General features: G+C 46.9%; 2 protein-coding genes across 2 annotated transcripts in view; one reads left to right on the top strand and one right to left on the bottom strand.

The window, feature by feature from the left end:
* Window positions 1-408: 408 nt before the first annotated feature.
* LPA2 (low psii accumulation2) overlaps window positions 409-8,962 on the top strand; it is a 28,956-nt gene continuing 20,402 nt past the window's right edge. Inside the window, exon 1 of the mRNA XM_087394592.1 lies at window positions 409-1,267. Within this exon, the coding sequence (XP_087250718.1) occupies window positions 748-1,267 (520 nt within the window). The 5' untranslated portion in view covers window positions 409-747. The remainder of the gene's footprint in view (window positions 1,268-8,962) is intronic.
* LOC147887455 (uncharacterized) lies at window positions 2,156-7,226 on the bottom strand. Its single transcript, XM_087394057.1, has 2 exons — window positions 6,335-7,226; window positions 2,156-2,397 (listed from the first exon to the last, which is right to left on the bottom strand). The coding sequence occupies exons 1-2, from the start codon at window positions 7,224-7,226 to the stop codon at window positions 2,156-2,158; spliced, it is 1,134 nt and encodes a 377-aa protein (XP_087250183.1).

The raw sequence follows: 8,962 nt of genomic DNA, 5'->3' as shown, positions 1-8,962 counted from the left end.
TATTTTTGTGCCCGCCACAAATGGCTATAACTACACACTTCCCACCTCTTCTCGCGCATGGGCAAGTATGGGCCGGTGTGTATTTACCCTAAATGTGAACTATTTTCACATTCGCCAGTTTAACCCTTCCTCTAGAGGAGGGGTGCTCCTTTGAAGTAGTGGTTCACCACATTAAAGAAGAGAAGCCCCCAGATGTAGCACTCAAATTGGCTCCAACAGGCAATTGCTCGTGGTGGACACAGAGCAACTGGCTGCATTCTTACAGTGCCGGTTTTTTGCGTGACCGTGTGGATCCGAAGCTTGCCTAGAACCAAAGAAATGGAACATTATTTGAGGTTAAAGAACCAACGAGCATCACTTGTCAGGCTATTATTCAAAAGTGACTCGAAGGTGTTTGGGACCTCATCCTTTGATTGGTTGTTGACAAGCTTATCCACATAGATATTGTCTCATGCAAAAAATTCCGGTGGTTCCAACGAAAATCTTTGTAGTTTCTGTCGGAGTTCGAATCTCCACTGCCGAAATCTTCTGCCCAACCCGGAGCACGTTGTTCGATTACTACGAAGTTGTATTTACGTGCTTTTGGTCAGTTGCACCTGAAGCAATTAGAACCGCAGGGAATGCATGATGCAATACAATCATCAGATTGTCGGAAGATCACACATGAGTCGTTTGGGTCTGGCATTTGCGCCCAATTAATCACCTGCATTGGTCGTTAGCTTTCTTCCTCCCTCTCTGTGTTCAGACATGAATTGCACGTTCCCTTGCATCGTCTGTGTCCGTGAAAGCCATGTGCCTCAGGCTAGCTGCGGTTTATCCTCCTCTCTATCCGATAGAGTGTTGGAGGTACGCCATAAACCTCGTCTCAGAAGTGGGTCGACAGCTGGACTTAGTACTTTTACTTCGAAAACTAGAACTTTGACAACTCGATGGTGGCGATCAGAGGTTGAAAAGGAGGTTGCTAGTCCAGCAGGAGATCCTTCCAGTTCGCTTGGAAGCGAGAAAGCGACCAAAGCAGGAAATGATTCTCTCTCTAGCACGGCAAGAGGCTTTGGGGCTGGTCCTACAATCTCGAGCTCAAAAGTTTCGAAAGATAATGCTTCGAAGGAGAAGAAGTCCACTACAATAAGGCGGCCTGCTCCTGTAAAACCTGTTATCGTTCCTCAAAGCGATCGTCAGGCCCAGCTATTGGAGACCGCTTTCAACTTGACTTGGGCATTTCTTGGCGTTGCAATTTTCATGGAGGGCATTATCTTGGCAGCTTCAGGTATTTGGTGCCCCCCGCCCCCCCCAAAGGCTGCCCCTCTTCAAGCTCACCCAGTCTTGCTTAACTGAGCTGCTTCTTCATGGCTTTTCAACCCCTTTCTCTTACCGCTTAACTTTTTTAAATTTTCCCAAGGAAGCTAGCCGCAGAGTTAGATTAACGCAAGTAGGATGTAAACATGCCTATCAATCCATCGAGATGGAGTCTGCAGAGCCCATCACCGAGATCTCCTTGGTATCTCCCAAATAGTCTGTGGTCAACTTGCAACATATTTGAGAGACCATTTCACAAATCTGCCCACCATGAAAGTGTCAGACATTGCACATGCAGAAGCCTAAAACTCGAGACACCAAGAGAGAGAGAGAAAGAGTGCGACTCAGAAATGCTCTGGTTTACAGCATGGTGCACAAACTGTGTGTGTGTGTGTCCATTGTGGAGGAAAGGCCCTAAAAATAGGCTGCCAAATGGGTGACCTAGGGGCTGCCAAGTGGCTTACCCAGGGTCAGTCAACCGACCCAGATAAGGTTGATTGAATCGACGTCAGCTGACCGGATCTTGGTCAACCGTTTGACCCGACCAAGGTTAGCCAACTGTGGTTAGCCTCAGCCAGCTGGTCCCAAGTCATGGGAAAACAGCCCCAGATACAGCCTCAAACAGGCCCCAAACACGGAGAAAATACGACTCCTGTCGAGGGTGGGCACACCTACAAAGATTCCCTCATTCATGAGATGCCCTAAGACTTGTCATCAGGTCAGATCCTTGTCTTTTGATTCGCCCTTGTCCGTCGATTGGAAATCTTTGGTCAGGTGACCTCTCTTCCCACAAGCATAGCACCAGCTCTGTCCTTTCTTCTGCAGTGTCGAAAGTGCTTGAGCAACCACCTAGGGTTACCTACAACTTATCCTGAGACAAGAGAACTAATTCCTCCTTCAAGAGAATCCAGTAGAGGTCATTGAGATCCAACTGATTTGTTGTAATTTGGCACCGCAGCGCTTGAGAAACCATATCGTACTCAAGGGGAAGCTTTGTGAGGATAAGGGCAGCCAACTGAGGAGAGGATAAAGCAGCACCCATTGCCATAAGCTGGTCATGGATAACCTTGGCCTCCATTAAGAGCGGCTGCATCATGCTACCTAGGGTAAGTTAAAGACTGTGGAGTTGGCCCTGCAAACTGACAGCCCGCATAGAGGAATCTTTAGCATAGAGATCTTCCAACTTAGACCACACTTCAGAGGCAAATGTCAAGGTATGTATTGCTGACTTCGTAATGGCCTGCACCGACGCCAAGTGTGCCTTGGAGTCATGATCCTCCGAATCGTGGTCAGTTTCTCCATGGATCGAGATCTTCGGCTCGTATCCCTGGACGATCTCCGAGAGACTCTTACGGATGAACTAGACCTTCATATTCCAATGAGTGTAATTGGTTTCATCGAGTTTGTCCTCCTTGTTCATGCATGGGGGTCCCGTGGTCCCACTCCAAGCACTCTACACTTAATTTGGAGAGTCGGATGAATAGCCAGTGGGTGGGAAAGAAGAAGAGGCAGGGAAAGGAGGATGGGCTTCTCCGCTTCTCATCCATGCCTTACTTCAGCCTCTCTTAGGCACACCTTGAGCCCCAAGCTTGCTTGATCTCCTCTGATAGCTCCTGCGATCCGGAACAGTTGACCTCTTCCAGCAGCTAGCTATGTGAGCCCCAACTGGATCTTTAACCGATCTTGTTCAAAACAGAGGCGATGATTTCATGCGCAATGTAGTAAGGGTGGGCGGAATATTAATGAAAGCAATATCCCTACGCCAACCTGTGCACGTGCTTGAGCAATTCCTCTCTGACCTCCGAACAGCAGCAGATAGACCCAAACTGATGGGATATGGGCTGAAACAATATCCTTGTGTCAGCCTGATATGCCCGCAATCTATCCACCCTATAGTGAAGGGGGAAGGGGCAGATTTGGAGATGGGGAGAGAATAGCAGAAGGAAGGGGGAAGAAGGGGAAGGAGAGAGGAAGAGAGAGAAGAATGAGGGGATAGAGAGATAGAGAGAGGGAGAGAGAGAGAGTGTGAGCGTAGGCAGCAGGTAGCAGGAAGGAGGAGGGAGAGTAGATAGGATTAGATGTCACATCAAAAAGTCCCTTACAATCCTTTTGGGTTGACTTATATAGTCCCCCACAGTTCCCACATTTCCCCTACTATTCTCCCATCTATTTCCCCCTTAAAATCCATCTTTTCCCCACCTTCATTACAGCCATCCCTTCCCAAAGAATTTTGCCCTCAAAATTTCCAAGAGGCTGCCCTGGATGAGAAGGATACAACAGAAACTGATCAGCTCTGTAGGAGATAGGGGTAGTCCTGCACAATGCTCTCAGGTTGCCAAGAATTCTCATCTCCCGTTAAACCTTTCCATTTGATGAGGTATTCTGTGTAGGCTTTGTTCCTGAGTACATGATCTCTGAAGCCCTTGATTTGCTCCGGCACATAGATTATGTGGCCCTCTTCATCCATAGGAGGCAACTCAGGAAGAACCTGGACATGCTGTCCGACATGTGGTTTCAGCAAGGATACATGGAAAACATTATGGATCTTGGAGGTACTGGGTAGTTCCAACTGATATGCTACCTGCCCAACTTTGCGGATGATTTTGTAGGGGCCATAATACCTGTGGGCAAGCTTTGTGTTGGTATTACCTTTGAGCGAGGAATATCGATTCTTATGGAGACGTAAATGCACATAATCCCCTTCTTCAAAAGATAAGTACCTCCTTTGTTCATCCGCATACTTCTTCTGCTTGGCTTGGGCATCCTGCATATTCCTCTTAGCCAACTGGAGAAGGGCATTCATACTCTCCAAATCATTCCTTACTTGCTGATTTTTCACAGCCAAGTCTGCAACCCTGGAAGGCATTCCCACTTTGCATCCATACATAGCCTCGAATGGACTCATGCCAATAGAGAGGTGTTTGGTGCTGTTGTAGCAAAATTCAGCCAATGCTAACCATTTGTCCCAAGACTTCTGCGTGTCATGACAGTAATGCCTTAGATACTCCTCCAACCACTTGTTCACCCTCTCTGATTGTCCATCGGTCTGTGGATGATAAGCAGTACTAGGCGCAAGGGAAGTACCAACTGCAGTGAATAACTCCTGCCAAAAGTGACCCATAAATTTAGCATCCCTGTCACTGACAATCTCCTGAGAAAAACCATGGTGCTTGAACACATACTCAATGAATTGCCAGGCAACCTGTGAAGCGGAGTACCGAGTCCTAGTCGGTATGAAATGGGCCTGCTTAGTCATCCTGTCAACCACCACAAATATGCTATCCCAACCCTTATCTGTAGAAGGCAAGCCTGTAATGAAGTCCATGGCAATGTGAGTCCATTTGCCTTCAGGAATGGGTAGCGGTTGCAGAAGGCCTGCGGGTAACCGGCTGTCCACTTTATTTTGTTGGCAAGGCAAACATTCACTGACAAACTTAACCACATCTCGCCACAAACCATCCCAAATAAAGCTCTCCTTGACTTTTTCATATGTTTTTGTGATACCCGTATGCCCTGACATAGGGGATGAGTGCATTTCCTGTAATACCATCAACCTGTACTTGGAGTCTGGCACAAGATAAATTCTGTCCCTGCACCATAACAGTCCGTTGCGGAGCTGAAATCGAACATGTCCTTGGCTGGATGGACTCTGTAACTCCACAAAAATAGGAGCTGCATCAGAATTTTGCATGTATTCCTCCTGAATCCCAAGTATCCACTCCTGATGAAGCGTGGAAATGGCAGACAGTTTGCATGACCACATCTTGGACAAGGCATCAGCAACCACATTCTCTTTCCCCTTTCTATATTCAATGTCAAAATCATAGGACTGAACTGCAGCCAGCCATCTCTTCTGCTTCATGGATAAATTAGGCCAAGATTGCCAGCATCTCTTGATCATAAACATGATAATTCATTTCTCTGGCATTAAACTTCCTGCTCTCAAAAGCAATCACACCATGCTCTTGTTTTAGGGCAGCCCCTAAACCTTTGCCACTGGCATCCGTCTCAATAATGAAAGACCGTGAGAAATCAGGGCACACCAATACAGGTGCATTGCTAAGGGCATCCTTGAGGTTATCAAAGCTGAGTTGTGCTGCTTTTGACCATTGGAAGGCATCCTTTTTCAGCAAATCAGTGAGAGGGGCAGCCCTTTTGGCGAAGTGCCTAATGAATCTCCTGTAAAAAGAAGCAAGACCCAAGAAACCTCTGAGCTGCGTGGTATTTTGTGGCTGCGGCCACTCCTTAATGCATTTCACCTTAGCTGGGTCTACCCTGATTCCGTGCCTGCTTACAACATGACCAAGATATTCAACCTCCTCTGCCATAAATGTGCACTTGCTGGCCTTGGCATAAAGCTGATGCATTCTCAAGATTTCTAGCACTTGTCGGACATGGTCAATGTGTTCCTGTGCATCCTTACTATAAATGAGAATGTCATCGAAAAATACCAGCACACATTTGAAAAGAAGGTGGTGTAAGATCTTGTTCTTGAGTGCCTGGAAGGTGGCTGGTGCATTAGTCAAACCAAAAGGCATCACCTTGAACTCATATAATCCTCTTTCTGTACGAAAGGCAGTCTTATGCTCATCACCCTCTTTCATCCTGATCTGATGGTAACCTGACCTCAAAACAATCTTCGTGAAATACTGAGCACCCTTGAGTTCATCCAGCAGGTCATCAATCCTGGGAATAGGAAACTTGTTCTTAATGGTGGTCTTATTCAATTCTCTGTAATCAATGCACATACGAAAAGAGCCATCCTTCTTTTTCACCAGGAGTACTGAAGATGCAAATGGCGAGATGCTATGAGCAATGACGATTTTCTCAAGCAAATCTCGCACTTGTGTTGCCACTTCTTCCCGTTCAACCTTAGAGAGTTGGTACGGGGCCTTGTTTATTGGTTTACTACCATGTTCCAGGACTATGGCATGATCAACATCTCTTTTTGGGGGCAACTGAGATGGCATATCAGCAAACACATCCCCAAATTCTAAGAGCAATTTCTGCATTTCACAATTATCCACATGGGGAATACCACCCTCCTGAGGTACAGAGACATTCAATGCGTAAATGGCACTTTCGTTCTTGAGCTCCCTAGCTAGCTGCCTTGCTGAAATGACCTGCAATTTCTGATTCACAATGCCCTGCAATGTAACAGTTCTACCCTTGTGGCAAAACTCAAGAGATAAAGCATTCAAATCTATACTGATTTTCCCCAGGGATTTCAGCCAATCACAACCGAGGACACCATCTATGGGTCCCATATCCAATGCCAAAAGATCACCTGCAAACTCATAATGATCAGAAAACTTGATCCTGGCATCCTGGCAACAATGTCTGCTGATCATGTGCTGTCCATTCGCGATCTCCACTTTCAGACCATGGTCTATCTCTGTAGCAACTAATCCCAATCTTTGCAGTGTTCTACAATTAATGAAACTGTGAGTGCTACCACTATCTACCAATACATGGACAGATCTGCCATTAATCATTCCCTTCAACCTGATTGTGTTAGCACTTTTGGCACCCATCAAGGCATGTAGTGAGATGGTATATGGTGTAGACTGGGCATCCCAATAAATCTGTTCATCATCCACAGGAACATTACCATTAGCATCACCTCTGACAGGAAAAGGCATTGTAGGTTGATGCTCCAACACAGAGAGTGTTGGCTTACAGCCTTTCCTGCTACATGTAGGCTGAATATCAATCTCATGCATGGCATGAGTGGTTTGCTCAATAGCCCCACCCGGATCAAAAGGAAAAGCAGTCCCCTTTGTGGCATCTGTGTCAGGAGACTCATCTGCATCATGAACTCCTGTCAATTCCTCATGAGAGACATCATGGGGGTCTGCTACATCAGCCACTTCATCATCATCAGATAATTCAATTATCATGCTGAGTTTGGCTGAGCTGACATTCTTCATTTTGCACACATCTCGGTGCTCAGGTGTCCATTTCTCTCCACACCTAAAGCATAAATTTGCCTTCTTCCTACTGTCCATTATGGCTCTGGAATGTTGTTTAACTTCTGATTTGCCAAAACCAGCACTGGGTTTGACACCTGTTTTTGCATCGATGGGGCTGTATGGCTTTGCATATGGCATCTTACTTCCAGAAACCGTTGGATATCGTGGGAAGGAAGCAGCTGCTGGTTTCTTATCAATCCAATCAGCAGAATTTGTCTTCCTGTCAGCATCATAAGCAGTACCATAGAAGCTATGTGACACATGCTTGTACTTGCCAGCATATTTTGGCTCAAACACCTCAGCAAGCTGGGCTGCTCGCTCAATGGTTAGAGGATTGTGAGCTCTCACATCAGCAGCTAGAGAGGGATCTAAGCCTTGTATAAAACGCAGCAACTTCCCTTTCTCAGAAATATCCTATACAAACAAAGAAAGTCTCCAAAAACGCTGCAAGTACTCCTGGACCGTACCTGTTTGTGACAGTGCATAGAATTCAGCAAGGTACTGTGCATAATCGTGTAAATGCATGCCAGCAAAAATGATCCTCTCCTCATCATTCTTAGGGTAGAAGCAGAAATAATCTTCAAGCTTCGTGAGCCACTCCTCCAACTCATTGGGAGTGCGAGTGTCACCCTTAAACTTATGAACAGAGATTTTATCTTCACGAAGCCACTCCTCCAACTCATTGGGAGTGCGAGTGTCACCCTTAAACTTATGCACAGAGATTTTATCTTTCACATCTTTGGCTGCGTTATTCCTATAGTGACTACCAGCATACTCACGCTTGAAGCTCACATACTGTGAAAAGGGCATCTCATTACGAACATCCTCAGGCAAAGCCCTATATGAACGTAAGGCATCTGAAAGCATATCATCCATGTTTGCATGCTGCCCACTTCCAGCATCATGCTGGTTAGGAGAACCACTCCCCTGATGCATAAAGTGCGTCTGACTGAAAGCATTACCTCCTTGATACGCAGGCTGAGTCTGACTGAATGTATTAACAGGAGGTGTCATCGAAGCATGCAATCCCTGCTGAGTCTGCCTGCCATAAACATCTCGGTGGGTGGGTGGCATAGAAAAAGGTTGAGAAGAGGACTGGCCCCTCTCCCAACTGCCCTGAAACCCAACACCCAATCCAGGCATGCTCGCCGTTGGCAAAAATGTGCCAGTGGGCCGGCCCAAAATGGACGGCTCAGCCAATGAAATAATCCCCATGCTGGGGTGCATGCATAGAACCAACATCATAAGTGCGACGGCCATCAGCCATAAATCCCCTGTGTGGGTCAGGAAAATCACCCTGGCTATCCGACTGATCCCCGTGCTGGGGTGCGGGCTGCTTACCCTTATCGTGCATACTGATGGCGGTAGTGATCTGTTGCCCAATGTTCTTACTCATCTGGGTGATAGTTGTATCGTGCATAGCCATAGCAGTGGTGAGCTGCTGCCCCAACTGCTGACCCATCTGCTGAAAAGCCCCATGAAGCATCGAGGCCAATGCATCTAGAAACTGTGTGTCGGTAGGCATAGCAGAAACTGGCTGTGAAGGAGATGCACCCTCTGTGACCGGCATCTGCTCCTGCTGAGCAACATCGTCACCGTGCTGAGATGACTCATCCGACCGGGGTGCACGTTTGGGTGCCATGAGTGACACGAGGAAAATGTGCCAAGTGTCGAAGGCTCGATGTAAAGGCTCG

Source organism: Dipteris shenzhenensis, chromosome 23 (genome assembly GCF_047967505.1).
Source record: "Dipteris shenzhenensis isolate YYH24624 ecotype China chromosome 23, Dip_SZ_1.0, whole genome shotgun sequence".
Classification (NCBI taxonomy): Eukaryota; Viridiplantae; Streptophyta; class Polypodiopsida; order Gleicheniales; family Dipteridaceae; genus Dipteris; species Dipteris shenzhenensis.
The sequence above is the reverse complement of the archived record's forward strand: the minus strand, read 5'-3'. Positions and strand labels throughout refer to the sequence as shown.

Coding starts and splice junctions, on each gene's coding strand:
- LOC147887455 (XM_087394057.1), bottom strand. CDS start 7,226: ATGAAGAATGTCAGCTCAGCCAAACTCAGCATGATAATTGAATTATCT. Junction 2,398..6,334: donor CTCTGTACCTCAGGAGGGTG/GTATTCCCCATG, acceptor AACTTACCCTAG/GTAGCATGATGCAGCCGCTC.